General features: G+C 38.7%; 1 protein-coding gene across 1 annotated transcript in view; it reads right to left on the reverse strand.

Annotated features, from left to right (window-relative positions):
* anos1b (anosmin 1b) overlaps positions 1-22,700 on the reverse strand; it is a 109,427-nt gene extending 86,727 nt beyond the window's left edge. The window contains exon 1 of the mRNA XM_038291810.1: positions 22,389-22,700. Within this exon, the coding sequence (XP_038147738.1) occupies positions 22,389-22,565 (177 nt within the window). The 5' untranslated portion in view covers positions 22,566-22,700. The remainder of the gene's footprint in view (positions 1-22,388) is intronic.
* Positions 22,701-22,716: the final 16 nt, after the last annotated feature.

Here is a 22,716-nt window from a genome sequence, read left to right on the forward strand (position 1 = left end):
ACATTTTCAAATGCTATGCTCTCCATTTACCTTTGCTATGACCCTTCTGGCCCATGAAAAAAGTTTTAAAAAAATTCAACTGATCACCGTTGCTCCTCGGATGTAACCAGCTCTCTCATTGGTTCAGTTTCTGAACCAAAGCTGGCAGACGAACCAGGGGGGAACCCAATGTGTTACAATGAAAGTAGTCCATCAAACTGCATAGCATAGCGTGCAGGTAGCGGTAGGCAGTGGTGTGTACCGTACCCATTAGGGGTGGAACGGTTTATCAAATCCACGGTTCGGTTCGATTCACGGTTTTGTGGTCACGGTTTTCGGTTCGGTATATGTTGATAGCCTGACATGTTGGTCGTGTTGCTGTTAGCATAAACAAAACGTGTTGCACAATGCTTGCACACTGTTTTTATCCACAACTTTTTTTTCACCGTCATCGTAGGTCACTCTAAATGCAAAGCGGTCCCCAAAAGCAGACCTATAAAGTGCTCGTCTTCCAACTCCTGTTCTTTCCCACTCGCCATACCCACACAATTCTCCACAACAACTGATTTTTTCTCTGCTACACCCAGCTACGCTGCTTCGCTTCTTCTTATTGTTTACTATGGGTGGTTGGCTTTGGTCGCAGTACCTCCACCTTCCGCTCAGGAGTGTACAGCCTTCGCCTATGAGAAAAAGGAGCAGCGCATGAACCGAACGCAACACATGCAAATCGAACCGAACGGTTCAGACGGTTTTCATAAACTGTTCCATCCCTGGTACCCATGTATGGAGTCCTCTTCATGTCTCTCCCCCTCTCTGATACCCCCTTTCCTGTCAGCCTACTGTCAGAGAAACGAGCCACTAGTGCCGTAAAAAAACAAAAAATACTGCATAGCATAATGTTATGCAGAATAACAGGTTGAAATTATGTCTTTTCTTGCCCACCTTTCTTGGACATGTACAACAGGGTTCCTTCTGCTGATTTAAGGCAAATACATCAAGCCTTAAGTACCCCTGAAGTAGTGGTCAAAGTAGTCCCTGTCTACATAAACTTTGTTTCTGCACTATTATTGGCTCACAGTTCATTGGCACAGATTGATTACCTCTGGAAAGGGCAATAAAGACAAAGTTAACAAGAAGACATGACAAGTCTAATCCTAGCTTGCTTTGGTCAGGGCAGTGTTGATTCCCCAACATCCAGGACATGTCAATCCTAATTGCTGAAATAGAAGGAAGTTGGACTCCTTCGTGGATAGTCTGTACATGTTTCACATAAAAAGCTTTCCCCTCATTAAAAGAGAGAGCACATTGTTTCTCCAAAAAGTACTGATATCTTTGCAGTATCATTCTGTTCTGTCTTGGGTCCCTGATCAGAGTGGGATGAACATTCATCAAATAGCAGATGGATGTGGAAACGGCAGTAACAAAATCTGAGTTACACAAACACAGAACACATTCCTTAAACTCTCTCCTATTGCTTTTCATCCAGATGATCCTCTTGGTCACTATGTCACTCCTGTATTTTGTTTGGATCCTCCAACTTCCCACAGTACAGCCAGATCTACTAAAATGACAGAAAAGGACTTGGTGGTGATTTCAATAATCAGCACTGATTACTGTGGTCATATAAAAATGTTAGCATTTTGAAAACTTATTAAACATCTCCAGGTTTTCGCAGACCAGGCCTAAAGCTGCCCCCCAAACAACCATCCAGCTGACCCCCAGCTGACCCCCAATCCAAATCCTTACTGTCATCTCTTTTCTGTCTTTTTTGCCTTTCGCACCTCCAGCGTCAGTCACCAAGCAGTGGCCTGAACTGATGGATGGAAATCCTATGCCAAGTTAATTTCATGGGACACATTTGCTGTCAGGAACAGTTAGAGTAGTTTAGAGGAGTCTCTGCGCCTTATTGATATTTAACAGCGGTCAAAGCAGGGTTTTGTGCGGTCTTAGCTTGAGAGTCCATTTGTGGTGAAACAGCTGCGCAAAAGTCTGAGAGAGAGAAAGGAAAGAAGGATTGGAAAGACGGTTAATACTTAAGAAAAAAAATTGGTTGATGAAACTGAAAGGAAGCAGGAGTGAAAAAATATGTTGGGAAGAGTCGAAAAACGAATGAAAATGAGAAAAACAGACAACTAATATTACTAAAAATTACAACAGTAATTAATAGAGGCCAATAGTTGTGAAAAAGGACTACTAGTCACAGTAGTAGTTGACTTTTAAAGTCTTTGACTGTAATGCAGAGATGGGAAGTAACGGAGTACAAATACTTCGTTACTGTACTCAAGTAGATTTTTCTGATATTTTTACTTTACTACTTATTTTTATGGCGACTTTTTACTTTTACTCCTTACATTTTTACACAAATATCTGTACTTTCTACTCCTTACATTTTAAAAAATTGGCTCGTTACTTTAGTTTTGAATCATTTCAATCGAGTTACCATTAATTTTTAACGTCATCAATACCAAATTCAATCTAATTGGATGGGAATCTACGTTGCATTTGACGCACCACTACAAGATGAATCGACAGATTCGGCGGTATTCATTGGCGGCAAATCATTGCAGCTTGGTGGCGGTGGCGTTAGCATAGTAGCATGGACGACGAGATGATTGAAAATGAACACAACGGAGATCTAGTCCTATTGGCAGACATCCATTTAAAATGTAGGCAACGGCATGAAAAAAGTGGTTTCTACTTTTACTTTTATACTTTAAATAAATTTACAAGCCTGTACTTTGTTACTTTTACTTGAGTAAAGAAGTTTAATCAGTACTTCCACTTTTACCAGAGTATTTTTTAACACAAGTATCTGTACTTTTACTCAAGTACGGAAAGTGAGTACTTTTGCCATCTCTGCTGTAATGTGGGGAACCCGGGTTCCTCTGAGGTGCATTAATAGTGTACAGCTGTTCTTTTGGCTGAAAATTTGGGATTATCTTTTGTAAACCTATTGCAACAATTTTAATGCTATGTAGATTTTATATTTAATACCACTGTACTGTACCAAAGTGGGTTGTAAGGACTCATTCGAAAATTCATTTACAAATTTAAAAAATGCTATGTAAAGTCACTTAATTTTGGCCACTTACATACATAAGATACGAAATCTATTGGATATCTCTTCCAACTCATGCATAACACATTTTCCGTATTGTTCCAGTATAGTAATTCAAGCAAATATACATATATATAAAGGCCCCTGCAGACCATAGCAGGCATAAACCCAAACAGCTTTAGTTATAGCAGATCCTTTAAGAATTATTCAAAAGCAGGAACAGAACTGAAAGATACGCAATAAAGAATATTATGAAGCTCTAGCACTTACAAAGGTGTTTGGGAATGGTCACTTTTCTCACATATTCCCAGGCTCCGTTCCGCTCATTATGTAACCTGATGATAAGGACTCAAAAACTGCCTCCTGTTCCCGATAAGACTCTATATGGACATTCTTCCCCAACTAGATATCTCCTTCAACAGCTAAGAAGCAGCAGCAGAGATGCTTAATTCATTATATCAGCTGTCATCTAAAATCTTAGATATTTTCACGCTCTGTTTCTGTAGCTCATTGTTTAATATTACATGGACAAATTGTTCTCATATCTTTTGTTGTTGACTATGTTCTCTGTTTTAGTAATATACCTTGATCAAGCTTTTTCTAACATCATGCAGTAAAAAATCTATAAAAATATATATGCATTATTTGTGCTAATATCATATCAGGTCAATATCGTTATCGTTTAAGAAATGAAAAAGTTGTATCAGGAAATCCCTAGTATATATGTTTTTTATTTACATAAACTAAAGTATTTGCTTATTTCATGGATTTTTGGATCATTAGGGACTCAAAAGTTAAATATTGATGTAAAGGACTATACAATAGAAAGGTGAAGGAGTATTATTACATAATTTTCACTTCCTTATACCCCTTTTTCAGACATAAGCATATATTATACAGTAAGCATCATTATATATGTGATTATTTTTATGTAATGTTTGCAATAAAATTAACAGAATTGTCTGAAATTTCATCATTAATTTATTTTACATTTCTGTAGGTTAATAAGACTTGTGACCTTTCATTAGTAAGGCATAATGACCACAATTTATAGAATTAACTCAATAAAATAACTCTCCCAAATCTTTATATGTGTTTCACTTTTAAATTTTAAGGATAATTACTGCAATAATTCAACTTTAAAATATATTCTAAACCATTGAGATGCATATGTATTAAGATTTGAACGGGCTTGACATTAGAAGGTTAAATTTGCATAGAAGGGAAATACAGAAAGCTCAAACAATAGCTCAAACATAAGGGCTTTATGGGAGGATAAGGTTTATGACACAGAGAAAACATATAAAACAAAAACCTCCCATTTCCTTTAAATGATGGTTTGGATTTTGACTCTAAAAACACATTTGGGCCTAAGATACACTTGAGAAATCTGTCCCGAGAGAGTCATCAGAAGCCAAGATGAACGATTGAGTCAGAAGCACTTGCAGTAAAGGACTTCCACATGGCTCACATGGCTGCCCAGTCCACAGCAATCCTTCACGTAGAAAAACAACTTGATTTTGGCCAATGAGACAAACACCACACAGAGAGAACCAAGCAGGCTCACAGCTGCACACACCCCTCAGCGTTTAAAAGAGAGAGCCGGACATAAATCACACTTCTTCCAGATGTAATGACAAAAGGAAAGAGTGTGTGTGTGTGTAATTGTGGTGAGGTGCAGTAGAAAGTCTATTTAACACGATGCATTGCTCCTGGTAATTACACCCAGGTGACCAGAGGGACACATCTACGACGTATCTTATTTGTGTGCCTGACTGAATATGACTAACTTCCACTTAACCAAAATTTATATTTTCTTTCCCAAAAAACACCACATTTACAACTCAGCATTCCGGTTAGAAGCCCACTAATAAGTTAATGTAAGTGCTTCAGTGCTATGTGTCAAAGATAGTGCTGTGGTGCTCCACATCCTCTGAATAACAAAAGTCACTTAAAAAGTGGTCTGTGGATTTTCCGTCTCTTACTGGATAACAATTAGCAACAATATAAAGAAGTTGGGAAACTTTGTGTAAACATTTCTAGGAAAGAATCACAGTAAAAGGAAACTTTCGTTCAACACACAGCTTTAACCTGCATTCTACTGCAAGTTAAAATACAAGAAATAGAAGAATTTTGTGGTTTACAAAAAGAAGAGACAAGTAGAAGTTTAATCAATTTTAAATGTAATGGTATGAGAAAAAAAAGATTAAACTTTAAATCTTCAGTGGCTTACAAACAAAAAGCCTTCGGTTTGAGGTGCATAATTTACTCATTTATTTAGTTATCTCTTGTCAGAAGACAGTTAAGGTGGTTTTGTGAGGCTGAACATAAGATAAAACTATCAGAGCAAAGGTCAGAGTATGGAAAAGAAGTTAGATGTGTTGATATTTAAGTGACCATCTGGAGTCTAACTCTGTAAAACACAACATTTAATTTTATTTTTAAGCCTTAAGCCTTAAAGCAAAAAGAACTTCAGTTTTCATTAAATTGTTTTTTTATGCACATCCAAAAGAGATGATCAGAGAAATAATAGATAAATAAGAATATTTAAAGGGATAGTTCGGTATTTTTGACATGAATCTGTATGGCATCCCGATCACCAGCGGCATGCAATCACACTGACTTACCCCTGGCAGCGTCCTGTGAGCAGAGTTATCGTCCAGTTTTGGTCAAGCCGAAAGTAGTCCTGCAGGTTTTTAGGAACAGCGAAATAAAACTTTTCTCTTCCCAAAACATTATGTGTCCAAAAGAGTGATATTTTCGCATCCCAAAAACATTGTAGTGGAAAAAGTCACACGTCGTTATCAATTGGTCCTATTTTCTCTCTGTTCGTATCAGTGCGCGCCGTCATTCAGACAGCGAGCCCAACAACAGCCATGTCTCCCTCCGCCGCGGAAGGAGACATGGCTGTTGTTGGGCTCGCTGTCTGAATGACGGCGCGCACTGATACGAACAGAGAGAAAATAGGACCAATTGATAACGACGTGTGACTTTTTCCACTACAATGTTTTTGGGATGCGAAAATATCACTTTTTTGGACACATAATGTTTTGGGAAGAGAAACGTTTTATTTCGCTGTACCTAAAAACCTGCAGGACTACTTTCGGCTTGACCAAAACTGGACGATAACTCTGCTCACAGGACGCTGCCAGGGGTAAGTCAGTGTGATTGCATGCCGCTGGTGATCGGGATGCCATACAGATTCATGTCAAAAATACCGAACTATCCCTTTAAGACAAGTCTACGTATAAAAGAATCTAAAGGTGGAAGAGCTTTGTGATCAGTGTGACATCATTTGCTAACTTTTTGGCAATGTGTTTGGCAAGACAACCCCATCTGCAAGGTTGCTGTTACAATTAATTGGATTTATTAAATGTCACGAATAAAACATGAGGGGAAATATTATACGTAGAAGTCAATTGATGTATCAAACAGGTGTTATGGGTTCTTAAACTTATAAAATTCTTAACAATTAAATAACTTGTAAATATTAAATAAATAATGTTAGTAAATCTGAAGAGGATTTGGCCAGTCAAACATTTAACTTCCTGAAGATTGATTTTTTTTTATTTCTATTTTGCAACAGCTTCACTGATTTATGTTAAATTAACTTCACGAAAATAAGTTCCTACATAAAAGACTTCCGTAAACAAGACTGACTAAGCTGAAAAGCTTATGGTCATACTCATCTTTTTTAAAACAATCGATTTCCCCAATTCTTCTCAGTGAGGCTAAGTTAGAAGATATTACAGGTTGATTTCACCACCAGCAAGACTTTTTTTAAATTGGCAATGTCATGCAAGGTTATTGCTGTCAGGCTTATGGCACATTCCACTCCCTGGAAGTCTGAATTACGCACCGCCAAATCAACTGGAACACCCCTAAAAAGTCGGAATTCTGGGCTGTAAAGTTCGGGCAATACGACCATCATGACTTGCATATTCATGATGGCTGCAACTCCCGTCAAGAGTAGTAAAATTGCCCACTTATGACATTTAACCACTGTGGGAAAAAAACTATAGAATTTTTTTTTCTCATAAATGCCAAACATTAATCTAAAAAATTGAAAATTTCTGCAAAGCACCATTATTTAAATATCCAGCAGGAACTGATAGAGTCTCAGCTTAGAACATAAGTACTCTAAATGTGGAAAGCAGACATGGTGTAGTTATAATAATAATAATAATGCATTTTATTTGTAATCGACTTTAAATTTCTAATAAAAAATCTCAAAGGGCTACAATAACGAGTTAAAAACTGTTCCAAGAAATAACAAAAATCCCCAAACAATATAATACATTAACGCAAAAAATTAAAACCCTTGGGTGTTGGGTGTAGGAAAGTCTTTAGACCTTTCTAAAAGACCTCCACAGTTTGTAAGGCCCTCAGGGACTCTGGGAGGACATTCCAAAGCTGTGGGGCCACTGCCTAGAAGGCCCTATGTCCCATAGTGGAGAGTGTATCAGGGTCTCATAAGACCAATCAAAAATTGTTAAATTGTTTAGAGTTGACTTCTGCTATATGGAGCCCAGATACAACAGAGCTGATGCGACCCCAGCGCACTACTTAGTTAGTCAGCTGGCTAGAAGAAGAACACTACAGCTGTGTCTCCCTTTCTTACTAAGTCACGTTGTGGAATCTAGAGTAAAACCACTAATTACTCTCATTAAGGTAAATATCTGAAAATCTGACCAGTGTTATTATACAAAAGAACCCTTACAGGGTATCATTTTCTAAGCAACAAGCATGTGAAAATTGTTACTCAATAGGACTTTATGTCTTTGTAAATGTAGATATTAAAAATTCAAATGGTATTTCCAAATTTTAGAGATTAATTTGTCGATTTGTAATTATAGACATATTTGCTGACCTGAGAATGAACTTTCATCTCTCTTTTTTATATAAAAATAACTTCATTACATCGAGCATTCTGTTTTAGATTTTTATCCAAGTATTTTAAAACAATGCTATTTTTACTTACACTGATTGATGCTCAATGCAGAGTAAAAATGTTCGCTACAAAAAAAAATTATTTATAGGTCATATCACTTTGGCAATGTGTGCTGCATAAGGATCAAGTTTTCTACTCACTTCAGGGTAAAAAATAAAAAAGGTGTCATGTGTTTATTCAAAGATAAAGTTGGTTAAAATTAAATTTAAATGACAGTACGGTTTAGAAGTTAAGAAAATTATCTGTAAAAGAACTAAATACTAAATAAGCTGTAATTTTATATCCATGCTGTATTTGGTGAGTTTTTTAGCTTTTTTTTGGGGGGGGGGGGGGGGGGGGGGGGGTCAATCAATAGAAGCTGTCCTAGTATCAGGCAAGAGATGCCTTCTTACACAGGATACCAGATTTTTTTTTGTCTAAAAATCACAAAGGTTTCATAGGAAATTATTGTACATTAGACAGGCTTTAAGAAGACATAATAAAATGACTACCATGACAATATCTAATCATAGGGTTTATATCAAACACAATCAATAATGACCTTTTAATTATGTTATGATATTCCTTCATCAAAATCATGCAAAAAGTGGTATTTCAATTGATTCATCCGTTTGAGTTCTGCTCCTTGAGTGGCAGCCGTGGGAAAAGCGAGTGGTCATGCGAGGCCTAGATAAAGCTGTCATTACCCCTAACTTATCTTCTAGGAAGTATCTTCAGGGACTGTGCCAACCTAGTAAACAACACACCCACTTTCTACAGTAGTGTAGGTCCAGAGCGGGATCATTTCTGCTTAAAGCTTTTACAGCTAATCTGCACAGTGACCGCAACTGTTTTTTTTTTTGGCTAGTTTCTAGGGTTGGGAATTGAAAAGATTTTCACGATTCCGATTCCCTTTTCGATTCTATGAAACGATTCGATTCTTTATCGATTCTTTTTTCGATTCTATTTGGGGAAAAAAGGAGAACAAACAGTTTGATTATCAGCATCAACTTTGTTTACTTAACTATTGCACAATGTTACAAACTCAACAAGATCAAGATGTCCACAGGAAATGTGAAACTGGAGTAACATCTGTGTTTAAATGAAAAATGAATACAAGAACAAACTTAATAACCAACAATGTCTAATAACAAATGATGGGATAATAACCTATTTTAAATAACAAAAAATACTAATTATAAAACAGTAGTAGGGAAAATTAACAGTTCTTTTGCAGAAAGATGAGCATATCTGCTTTTCTGGAAGGATACAGGATCTTTCAGCGCTTAAGGTGTCTCCAGCCGTGGAGAACACCCTCTCAGATGGGGTTGAGGAAGCCTGCACACAGAGGTAGTTTTCAGCCAGTCCAGATAGCAAGGGCAGCGTATCTTGCTTGTTCCACCACCACAGTGTGGCGCTATCCCTGCAGGGGATGGAGGGCAAGCTTTTATAGAGCTGGATTTCCTGATCTACCCTCTGGGCTAAGGAAAGACGGGGCTTTGATTCACAAAGTGACCGCAGCTCGTTGTCTTCCTCCTCGAATAGTTCTTCCAACTTGCGTAACTTGCGTAACTTATGTAACTTACGTAAAAAACGTGACGTAAGTCGTGCTCCCCAGAGCCGACGCTCTAGGCTCTGGTGCTGCGGGAATCGAAAAAAGAATCGTTCAGCGAGCTGCCAAACGATGCCATGGAATCGGAAAATACGGAACCGGTTCTGAACAGGAACCGGTTTTCGATTCCCATCCCTACTAGTTTCCAAGTTGCAAAAAAATAACTTTTTTACGAACGTGAAAGGGCTAAGACTTTGTTTGGCCCTTTTAAGGTAAGTTCACACCGAGCACAAATGACCTTGATTGAACAAATGATTCACCTATGTAGAGGTGTGCTCACCATAAGACCCATTTCTATTTATTTTGATGCTGAAGTTCATGAATCTGAGCTTTACATTAATAGGTGTTGTCAACCGATTAGGAACTGATGTATTTGTAAAAAAGGGTGAAGGAAAACAACTGAGATAAAGGTTTTTTCAACCAAAAAGCCATTTTAATTTAGAGCTAAGAAAGACTGTTAATTTCATTTAATTTCATTCAAACTTCTTCCTCCTCTTGTAGCTCCAGAGCTTGCCCTGGTCTGCCACCTCTGGCACCTTCTATTTACCTCCCCACCTTACCTCAGTTCTCCAGGTGATCCAGCCCCAAGGCAGGACAACAGTTTTGTGTCTTGGGCCGACACAAGTACCATGAAAAGCGATAAAACAAAAGTGTAAGTACCTCTGGAGGATATGGTGGACTCAGGGATGCTGATGACATCCGTTGCTTGGTTTTCACTGGGTAGAATCAAGGTCCGCCATATTGAGTTAAACTGTCAACAGGCAAGCGATGGGAAAGCGACCAAATTCATGACCGTGATTGTTGGCGAAATGTCGAGTAAGCAACACCACATAAATGACACAAGAAATTCACTCTATTCACGTTCAATCTTAGGGAAGTATCAGCGCATTCCTTGCAAGTTTTTGGCCGATCACCTATTTCTGATTTTTGGAAAGCCTGACATGCCGATTCTGATTTTGATCATTTCAGATTTTTTTGTGACTGACACTGTTGTTTGTTATAAAAATCCCTTAAGTATTTCCATCTGGGCTGCTAAGTGGAGCAGTAGGTAGCACTGCTTCCTTGACGGTTCCGGGTTCAATCCTGCTCTGGGGTCTTTCTGCATGGAGTTTGCATGTTCTCTCTGTGCAGGCGTGGGTTCTGTCTAGGTACTCCGGCTTCCTCCCACAGTCAAAAAAAACATGTTAAGTTGATGAGCTTCTCTAAAATTCTCCTTAGGTGTGAGTGTGTATGTGAATGGTTGTTTGTCCTGTTTGCATCTGTGTTGCCCTGCGATGGACTGGCGACCTGTCCAGGGTGTACCCCGCCTCTCACCCATAGACAGCTGGAGATAGGCACCAGCACCCCTCGTGACCCCATCTGGGTTAAAGCATGATGGAAAATGGATGGATATTTCAATCTGATCTTACTGAAAGGCATTAATCAGTTCCTGTGAAATGATAAAATATATAGCATTGATTCAGACCCTTGCATAGATCAGCGGAAAAGATCGGTTTCACATTTAAGTATTGGCTCATCACCTATCTCCCAAAATTAAGGAAATCGAGGCTGATAAGCCCGCCAGCCGATTAATGCACCCCTATAGGGCACCACTGAAAAATAACCTAATAGCCAGAATTGGTGTGATGCCAGGTGGCAGCTGCTTTGTGTCGATGCAGTGAGCAGCACCCACATGAGGAGAGGGGCGTCGCAGGGTCTTTATTCCACCTTGGAAGAAAACAGCTAATGCCAAACGAATATTAAATACATAATTTCCTTACATATATTCCTTTAGTTGACTTTGAAATGCTTAAGAAAGAATTTTAGGAACATTTGTGACAGAAAAAATAGAGAATAAATTAAAAACAGAATTGGTGTTAGCATCTGAACCGGTCACAAACAAAGCTGTGTGATTTTCCAGTCTTTTCCTTGGATTTTTCTCCCTTGTTTCATGTGAGAGCAAAAAACCTACCCCACAGTGATCTAATCACGATCTACCCCTGGTGCTACTGATCAAATAACAGGACAATCACAAAGCTGCATGGACTTTATCGTTAAACTGAATCACACAAAGCTTTGTTGTCTGCCAGTATCTCCCCTAGCTGTCTGCCCAAATATCAGTCAACCTCTCTGGTCTGAGTTTCCCTTTGCCAGGTTGTCTGTCTTCAAGTATGTCTGAAACACCTGCCTGCTCCGCCCTCTTTCCTCCGCAAGACTTCATGCTTCACCAGGCTTTGTCTACCTGCTTCTGTCTCCTTGTCTGCCCTCCTGCAACCTGACCTGGAGGTTGTCTCTAGCTGTTTCCACAGTATACCTGACCTCTGGATTGATTAAAGTTACCTACCGCAGAGCAGTGATGACATACTAATTCACCCACATAAATGTGTGGGGGTAGTGATACTATGGACTTAAAACAATATTTGTGGCATTTGACCGTCTGACTGTGATGGTGTTCTACCCAAAGATTTTAAAGGCATGCTGTCATCAGCAGGCACTTGTTTGATAGACATATCCTTTAGCAAAGAAGATTACCTAACAAAGGGAATTAAGACGACAGAAATTGGCTACTTGACCGCAAAGAGAGAGAAAAAATACAAATGAATTGGTAGGAAACCAGAAACAAACAGAGGTGGGAATCATGCCATGGTCTATCCAGGGTTGGTATACATTTTCTTTCTACGTACATAACTGTTTATTTTCAGTTGGTGACTTGGAATGTGCTAATACCATTCCTTAGAAGTATAGCTATTAGGGATGGAACGTTTTTTGAAAACCATCCAAACCATTCGGTTCGACTGTCTCGGTTCGGTTCGCGTGTGTTTCGTTCGGTTCATGCGCTGCTCCTTTTTCTCATAAGCGAAGCGTTTACACTCCAGAGCAGAAGGTGGCGGTACTGCGACCAAAGCCAACCACCAGTAGTAAACAAGAAGTAGAAGAAGAAGCGAAGCAGCAGTTGTAGCAGAAAAAAATTAGTTGTTGTGGAGAATTGTGTGGGTATGGCGAGTGGGAAAGAACAGGAGTTGGAAGACGCGCCAGCAGCACTTTATAGGTCTGCTGTATGGGACCACTTTGCATTTAGAGTGACCTACGATGACAGCGGAAAGAAAGCTGTTGTTGTTGATAAAAGTGCAACAGTGTGCAAGCATTGTGCAACACGTTTTGTTTATGCTAACAGCAACATGACCAACATGTCATGCTAACCCCGAAATCCCACATAGTCCGTCAGCGCTCCGCCCCGCTGCGCTCCAGACCGCCTGCACAAAGCAAAGCCTAATTTCATAAAGAAAAACATTTTCATTCATTTTTATAATTTTTTACTATTTTTTTTTTTTTTCGGTATAATAATAAACATATACCGAACCGAACCGAAAACTGTGATCATGAAACCGTGAACCAAACTGAACCATGGATTTTGTGAACCGTTCCACCCCTAATAGCTATACACTTTTACAATGAATTCATGGATAAAGTTTCTTCGGTGTTCACACTTCGAATATGCACTGGAAAACCAATCTAGAAATCAGTAAAAATTTCTTAAATTAAGTGTGTTTACCCTTAATTTGAGTAGGTAAATGAGATAGTTTGCCAATGGAATTAGTATTTTTACTCTCAATTAGATAATATGCACTTGAAATAAGACAATGCAATTGTGTTTTCTCATTTTAAATCTAACGTGTCTTGTTCCATTGGCAAAATGCCTCTTTTACCTCCTCAATCTGAGAACAATTCACTTATTTAAAAAAAAATAATAATAATTACCTAGATTTTGTTTTTTTTCCCAGAGTTGAACCTGGATACATAACAGACACTCCAGACTGCTATAACAAGCAAAACCCCTGAATCTCATCTACGGTGTCCAAAAAGATGTAACTCTACAAATGAGGTGGGGACTTTTTTTTTTTGTTATTCTTAGTAGTTTACATCAAGGAAGAATGTGGGAACATGACAGCATCCCAACACACACACACACACGTGTACTCTGTAGCACACAAAAGAGCTATAATTACACTATTACTTCATACGAGGGAAAGTAGTGGAAAACCCAGACAGGCAGCAGAAAGAGGTGTAAATAGAAAAGTGGTGATTCACATTCTAGTGGCTACACGCATGCCATACACAAACTGATGGGGAGAAAGAGCCAAAAACACAGAGCTCACCCACATGAAGCTAGAGTAAGAAATGTGTGTGAGATGACAGAGGTTTAGAAATACAACTGATAGTATGACGACTGGAATCGTTATCAATGTGGGTTTTTTAACCATCCAACACAAAACCCCTTTTAGACATCCATCACAGTGAACCAAATCATCCTACCAATGCATCAAAGAATGGAGAGGATCTCCATGATGTGGCCAAGCAGATTTTCCTTTGGTGACAGATGTACAGAAATATCTCAAACCCCAAAATGACTCAGACAGCCACCCCAGTTTCCTTCAGATGTTCTGTTTCCTGATAGGATAATTGATTGTCTATCTTTTAAGGGGATTGTGACTAGTGGTTGGTTGTATTTTTTATGTTATGACAACCCTAAACTTTTTGCCTGCAGTTTTGCCTCTCATTGTTCATCTGTGTCTCTACAACACTTTGCTGATTTTCTTTGTAATTTAGTTCAATGTTTAGTCAGGTATTTGTATTCACAACAAATGTTACTTGAAATCACCATTAAAAACAAAGCTGATCCAGTTTATATACAGCTTTCAACCATTCCAATCATATAGGCAGGTAAACGACATTCCAATTCCATCCAACAGAACTAGGCTCACACTGAGCCTGGTTCTCCTGGCGGTTTCTTCCTGTTAAAAGAGAGTTTTCCTCTCCACTGTCGCTACAAGTATGCATGTTGTGAGGGACTGCTGAAGAGTCAATGAGTCGATGCAATAAACTGGTTTTCCTTGGAAAAGTCTAAACCAATCTGACTGGATGATCTGGTTGAATTGTGTCTGTAAAGTGGCTTGAGATGACGTATGTTGTAAATTTGTGTTATATAAATAAACTGAATTTAATTTAATTGAACTGAACTGCTATGCTGTCTCTGGTTAAGCTCTGGTCTGGGGCTTAATTACTTTCAAACATGAGAATGAATTATATCTCAAGCTCCACCAAGGCTGGGTTAAAGAACAGTGCAAGCAACTGTCAACTGTTGCTATGGGACCATAGTGGAGGAGTTATGCTGCAAGTCAGTAGCTACGTTTAAATGCGCAAAATTTCCCCGATCCGATCCAAACCTTGGTTTATCGGAAATTCAAAATCTCTGTGTACATGGACACTAAATGAAATGATCCGATCATGACGTGTGTATACATGTACCAAGCGTTGGATCAGATTAAATCTTTTAAGCATGCGCAGAACTTCCTGCCAAACTTGGCAGTTCTGTCTGCGTCTGGTTTTTGGGAGGCCTGACAAACGATGCGCTCGGAGCGAGCGGAAAGAAAAACGGAGAGAGGAGGAAAAAAGCGCTTGGCAGCGAAATGTCCGAGAGAAAATGTAGAGAATGAGCGATTGAACCGGCGTGGGAGAGCGAGTGGGCTGTGGAGAGAGAAAAGAGGAAGAGGAGGAGGATAAATTCCTGCTTCCTGCAGCTTTAAATGAACTTGAGTGTATAAGTCGGCGTTCCTAGACTCCTCCCGCCATGTTGTTCACAACAAGAGCGAGAGCGACCGGTGGTTTCCTGTTGTTGACAAGGCAGAAAAACGTCACGCTGACGTCGCACACATGTGCAGTGAAGATTATTTTACTCTTAAGATCCGAATGGGTGTTTACATGGACGCCAATCAGAATGGCGATCGGCAAAAACCACCTCTCTCTTTCGGAATTAAATTTATTTCCGATCGGACCGAATCGGATTAGAATCTTCAGTCTGACATGTTTACATGAAACATTTTTGATCTGATCAGGCCTTCAATCCGATTAGTTGTGTCCATGTAAACGTAGCTACTGACTGGATGCTATCTGCTGGGTTTCCTTAGATATAAAACATAAAACTTTCTAACCAATTTCAATATTAAAGTAGAGCTTGGTTGCATTTTCTGATGACAAATTAAATTAAGGGATGATCAAAACACTATCAGACAGATATAGCCTTATTTTATCTAAATTTGTGCATTATTTACACAGAGAAGCATGTGGCCCTTTTATGGTCTGAGATCCAATGATCAGCTGTTGCTTCTTTTTTGCCCACACAAATCTATGGAAGAAAGATTTTTATCTGTGCAGCTCCTTTTGAGTGGAATTTTCTTTTTATCCTTTATTGCTTTTGGCCTCAGTTATCTTTAATAGTTTTACTTGATATGTTTTTCTTATGTTCCTGTCATTTTAATGCAATGTAAATGTACTTCTCAATGTGTAACTTTGCAGCCTCTTGGAAAGGAATCCCTTGAAAAAGAGGTTTTTAATCTCAATGGGATTTTTTTCTGGTAAAATAAAGGTTTGATTAAAAAGAAAATTGGAATGTACAGATTTGACTTGAGATCAAAATAAAGCAGCGAAAATATAAAGGTGCCCCAGGGTTCCTCATAAAAGCTGGTGTTTGCTTTTAAAACGCCTTTGCTCTATTAAGCCTTTTATGGTTTCCAAGTAAACAACTTAGAAATTATCTGCTATATGCAAAAAAATTATGTTTCTGTCCAAAGAGCGAGAAAAATCACAGAGCAGAAAGAACATCATTAGTCTTGACTAAAGACAGGAACTTTGCACAAAGAAATGGTTCTGCAAAATAAATTCCTAAAAAAATGATTAATCACTGTTCTGTTTGCAACAACCTCTCTCAAAGTTTTCTTTGCATCCCTGCAGAGTGATGTTGTCTATTTGACAGTTGCACTCGATAATCTTCAGAACAAATGCTGCCTTTCTCACACCTCTGTCCCAGAAACCCCTCCACACACAAACACACTCTGATCTCCGGGGTACAAAGGCATCCAGGGGCCACCCCTATTAGCTCACAGGTGTTGGAGTCTACTCCGGAATGGACGGGGACCAGACCCAACCTTAGTTTTTACACATGAACATATGCAAACCAACACACACATACATAGCCTCTTCTATACACCTCAGAGCCACTGGGACTAAAGTCTAGTTAATGACTTTCCCACCCACTACACACTGTGCACATGTTGAAGCCGTTAACGATAAGTGGCTTTTCAAACTTGGTAACGTCCTTAATGTCCCTGTTAATCTAACATTTCTCACTTCAAAGGGCCACAGTATATGGACCAACAATTTTCAGTCAGATGAGCAATTTTGTGAACTATTAACAACCAAGGAGCAAACATATTTCAGGCGTATCTTTGCCTAAGTAAGTACAACCATCGATCTTTGCAGCAGTGAATGTTTGGGCCAGGTGTAAACAACGTTGAAAACAACACTGTAGGGTTACCTCTGTTGAGTTATTAAGGAGTTGTAGTGGTTTTGGGTGAACTAAGCTTTATCTATTGTACAAAATACAGATTATTCATTGTTACGTATAAGAAACACACCATGTTTGCAAGAAAACTTAATTAGGTAAAATCTATTAAGCCAATTAAATATCAAAAAAAGATCTTTTCTCGCTATTATACTGTGTCACTTTACTTTATTTTTCAAAGAAACATTGATTACACGTTTCTGGGCCAATACTAATTTCTTTTCTGTTTTCTTAAAGGTATATAAATAGTCCTGTTATCTGATTTTTGAATTTTTTGAATACAATGTTTTTATGAAAAAAAAAATTTTTTTACTCAGTTTGATTGTAAGTACAGGCTTTGTGTGTATTTTTACAATAACAACGTCATGTGACCTATTACATCACTGCAGATTTGTGCAATTGGCCAACTAGTAAAAGCAATGGAGGCGAACGAGTGTGGAAATCCCTGCATAGTTCCAAAAAAAAAAAGAAAAGTCAAAGATCAAGTGGATAAAGGCAGAGAAGATGTTTGATTCCAACAGGGATAAAACTGGAGTTGTGATGGGAAAACAGTCTGACCACTGGAGTGCACTAACCCTGAAATCCCAAATACTCCGTCAGCGCTCCGCTCCGCCCCGCTGCGTTCCAGACCGCCTGCGCAAAGCAAAGCCTACAGCCGCCGCTGTGGTCCCGTCCGCTCCCCTCTGAGTTCCTTGGAGATGGTAGAGAGCATGTGCGACCAGGGTTTCCGCGGATCATAAAAAATAATTACAATTCATTAATTTTTTCTTTAAATCAAGGCCTTAATTGGAACTAAAATTATTTAAATATGTTTATCGAAGTATTTATAATTATTTAATAAAAAATGCTTATAAAAACAATTTCGTCCGATATATTATATCGCTATTAATTTGCATGAAACTGATCATAAAGCCGTATGTTCGGAAAGGAAGCTCGAGGCGGAGAAAAAGCTAGAGGATATATATATATACGTATATATGTGTGTGTGTGTGTGTGTGTGTGTGTGTGTGTGTGTGTGTGCGTGCGTTTACATACATACAGGAGTCATGGAACTGTGCTTACAGTTCCTTCATATTTCATGTACACTAATAACTTGTGTACATGGTTCTTGTTGATGGCATTAAAATAATTTCTAATAGCATTAAATTAGAGTCAGTCATTCCTGTATGAACCCTGTGAGTGCTTAATTTAATATGACATATTAAAAAAATCCCACCATCATCCAGCATATGTTCAGTTTTCTGCCCAAATATATGAATATATATTTGTAGATTTTTGTAACGGGGATAAGGATAATTCAAAACAGCTTTTTTTTTATGAACTTGTTCTCTACTCCCAAACTCAGCATCTCTTTTCATTCCTGTAATAAGAAGTTTCTTTTGAATGGATTTGATTAAAGTTTAAGTCCCTCTGTATAAAATAAATATTTTGATGGAGATTAGAAATCTGCTTCCTGGTTGGTGAATAACCAATAGTTTGGATCCAATCATTTAAATAAACGGTGTTAGATTTTTTTTATATATATATATATATATATATATAAGAATTGTGCTATAATTTCTAGTCACCGATCTGTTGCTGCTATATTTTAATTTGACGAACCGGAATTTGTCTATGTTCTTTTTCCTGTTTGGTGCGATTGCAATTGCGGATCTTGACCTGGCCGGACCGGAGCGGAGCAAAAAATAGCTCGGCTCCGTAATTTGTCGGTGACGGACGGAGAAGACGTGCGGAGGAGTAGCGGTCGACGTGCAACAGCTCTCATTGATTTCCATGAAAGACAAGCACTCCGCACGATGTACGTCAGCGGGGCGGAGCGGAGCGCTGACGGAGTATGTGGAATCCAGGGGTAAGGCCGTTTCTCAATATGTGTACTTGTGCATTCTCATGTGCTCGTGTACTCGTGAAACGTCATCATCCTCAGCCCTAGCATTGTTCCAATTCACAAGAACAGCAGACTGAGAACGGACAAAGTCCCCGGATGTTGTTCTTGCCCCTGCCTATTTACCAAGTATGCTTGAGAGCAGACTTATCCTTTCTTGAGATTGACAGCTGTCCCAGCATGCACTGCAGCAGCTTTCAATGGAGCGCTCACAGAGCTCAGAGTAATAAGCTAACAGTTCTCTTTTCTGTTGCCGTTGTTCAATAAAATTGCATTTTAAGATCATTTGAGGTGAGATCATAAAACTTTTAAGCGTCACTAAATGGTCCATTTACCGATTAAATGCTGAAGTTGAGAGGACCGCGGCAACCAGCGGACCTCAGAGGGTAACGGCAGCCAGGTCTAATTCTCAGCCCTCTCTCGGCGTGCCATGTGTGAAGGACCGCTGGCTCTGAAAGCGATATTTTTGTTTAATTTGGCAAAATGTTCAATTGATTTGTGTTTATCTGATTGTGTTCATTATTATTCCCCCCACTAAATGAAAAAATCCAGAATGTATTATTATTATCTAGAGACTATTAATACCAGGAGGTGAAATGCAGCTCCAGACGAGCTGAGCATGTGGTGACATCACAAGTACGCTTCTCTTCCAATTGACCCATATTTATGCTAACCTGACTCCGCCAGATGGATTTGCTCTGCATATCCGGAAACCTTCCGGTGAAGTAATTTTGAGAAGGGGCAAAAATACTGGGTAACTGATTGGCCCATGTTGGTGATAGACGGGCCAAATAAACCAATCAGATCAACGAAGCATATGACATAACAGAGCGACGACGAAGAGGAGCCAATTGATAGATCAAACTCTTGCCGAAACCAGTCGGGAGAAGAGCAAAAACATCTTTTCCTCTCAGAAAAGCCTCCAGAGCAGTGTTTTGTTCTTCTTTCATTGAAGAAATACTCTGTAATTCCGATAAAACTTGCTCGATAGCCACGCTAACGCTAGTTTCATCGGCTGAAGCCGCCATGTTCTTTAGACTGAACTGTCGCGCTTCTCGTTGCGTCACACCTCAACCCGCCTCGCATTCTGATTTCACTCTGAAGCTATAAACAGGGGAGAACATTTCCTTGCCAACAGTGCTACTGGACTTAGCAACGCTTTTAAGCCCAATACTCCAACCTCTTAGCTTTCTGCAAGGCGTTACAACACAGTCAGCATGGTTGGGACTGATTTAGTAGCTTCATTAATAGCCACCACCTGTCTTTCTGGTAGTTCAATTGTACTGCCAGCAGGTGGCACTACATCTGTTAATGTCAGCGCTTCGTTTCTGATAATAGGTTTCTTTTATGCACAAAACGGAGGATCAAAACGCTATCAGGACAGATGATTGGAAAATATATCCTTATTTTATCATAACCAACTGGATTCTAGTCTTTTTAATATAGGCATGTAACGTGACTATGTGCCTTTAAACTTGATGTGTCTTAAGAGATTTTATTACTTATTTTCACACAAAAGACAATATATGCTGTTGGTTCTTTGATGTATGGCGTGGCCTTAGACAAAAAGCAGATTAAAAGACATTTAGCATTTACATTTATGTGTCTCAAACCATAATAAGATTTGTATACGATTTAGAAAAATTTCACCATGTGCATCCCATATTTTTTTGTTATCAACTGAAAACTGCAGAAGCATAAAAAATAATTAAAAAAAAATCTAAAACTAGATTTTTTTAGTATCAGCCAATTATTGGTTAAAGTGGATCAAAGGGAATTTTGTCCAAACACAATTATAAACCAACTGATTGCAACATTGAAATTTAGTAAAACTTACCTTTAAACAGGTTTAGGTTTTCCCAACTCTATTTTTACAAACCAGTGCTCTACCTTAGTGTTTACTCTTTGACGAGACGTTTGTGTTTTTCCTGTACCAACATGTGCTGCTGTACATCTTGCACAGGGTAATCAGGAAAAGCAAATTATTAGAAAATAAATTTTACCCATTGTGATTGAAATAACATGAAAACAAATTGTTACAACAGTATTAATTATGTATAAAAGCTGACCTTTATTAACTTTAATACATCAAACACAACACTCCTGTTGCTTTGGGATTTACTAAACTGATTTAGACAGGAAAGCACCCCCATGCTGTTAGTTGATCTCTAACACTTAACCATAAAGCAATGGTGCAATACTGTGCAACAAACTACTGATGGCTTTTTAACTACTGTCTTCAGTCACATTAAATCTATTGAGGATTATATTCTATCACATGTTACAAAACTGTCTGAAGTTTTCCTTTTTTTGATATAAAGAAATCTAAAATGTGAAGTTTGAATATGTAGCCCTCCCTTTATAGAACCAGCTTTTACTGAATTCCCTGCAATACATATTTTTGGGTGTGTCTCGACCAGATTTGCATTTCTAGGCACTTAAATTTCCTGAAATGTACCCAAGTTCATGTCAAGTTGGGTGCCTCATCTGAGAATATCAGTTTTTAAGTCTTCCCAAAGATTCGTGTCTATTGTATAAGTCTGTGCTTTTGAATGGGCCATTCTAGTTCATGATCTAGGTCAGCTCTGACTTTATGTTTGCAGTCACTTTTTCTGTGGGAGGGTAAAATACCCTGTATCTAACTAGTTATATCTTCACATGAGGGGTGGAGAGGTGAGCTTGAGGTAATGTGCTTTATTCCCTCGGTACAAAGTACCTCCTTCCACATGTTTCCCATGTTCCCTGCATGGATTATAGGAATCCACTAAATGGTGTATGCCATTTTTAAAAAAAAAAGGTTTTTCTTACTGACAGCCTTTAACAGAAGTCAGATTTGAGGAGTGCTATTAATCTCTGCAGCTCCTCCAAAGTTACCATATTATGTATTCAACAGTGGCCTGTAAGAGATGTGGTTTTAGTATCCGACTCTCCATGTGTCCCATTCTAATCATGGCTTCCTTTTTCTGATGCTTTAACGCCACAAATTTATCTAGGAGCATTGATGCTGCAAAAGAGTAAGACTTTCTAAAATATAAGTCTATTTGTCCTACATTTAGGTTGGTAAGTAAAACGATTTGTCCATGAAATAATATCGCTGCACTTAAAATAAGAAAAAAACAAAAAAACTCCTCTTTATCATATTTCAAATTCAGTATATTTATTTCAGGGATCGAAATCCTCATTCCATTGACAGCTGATTTTACTTACCTGCTTAAATAAGATATATTTTAGGCCATTTATTTCAATGTAAGAGAGATAAAGGGCTTAATAAAATCAGCAACATTTTAGGTATACCATATAAAAATAAAATAAAAAACATCTGAAAAAACTATAATAAAACTACATATCTCTGATTGTTCTATTTGGTAGTGAAAAATAAACAAATACATAACGAAGCAACATGTGAAAATGTTTTACTATGAATATTTCATAAAGGACTGTCTAAAATGCTTAAATAGATTATGAAAGCACATATTTCCGCATCTTTAATGAAAACAAATACTGATAAACATGACTTGTGCTGATATATTTAAAGATGTAAGTATTTACCTGAATATGTCTGAAGGCTGCAGTCAGCTGGGTCATGTGCAGACTCAGACACCTGGACGTGCATCTCGCGCTGTTGACTTTCTCCTGAACATCCTCCGGATCCAGAGAACTCCTGCGGGCACGCGCCACAGCCCACGCCACGCAGAGCAGTACCAGAACGGCTCGAGGGGCTGACATCACAGCGCGGGGATGCAAACAGATAAGAAACTCCTCAAACAACAGACTTTTCGTGCCAGTGTGTGCGTCGCCTGCGAGGAGGAAAGCATCTGAGCGCGAGCAGGGAGTGGAGCGACTCTACTCAGCACGCGGACACTCCCACTGCCGCCAC

The sequence above is a fragment of the Cyprinodon tularosa genome, unplaced genomic scaffold, assembly GCF_016077235.1.
Source record: "Cyprinodon tularosa strain WSP-4 unplaced genomic scaffold, ASM1607723v1 ctg30, whole genome shotgun sequence".
Taxonomy (NCBI): Eukaryota; Metazoa; Chordata; class Actinopteri; order Cyprinodontiformes; family Cyprinodontidae; genus Cyprinodon; species Cyprinodon tularosa.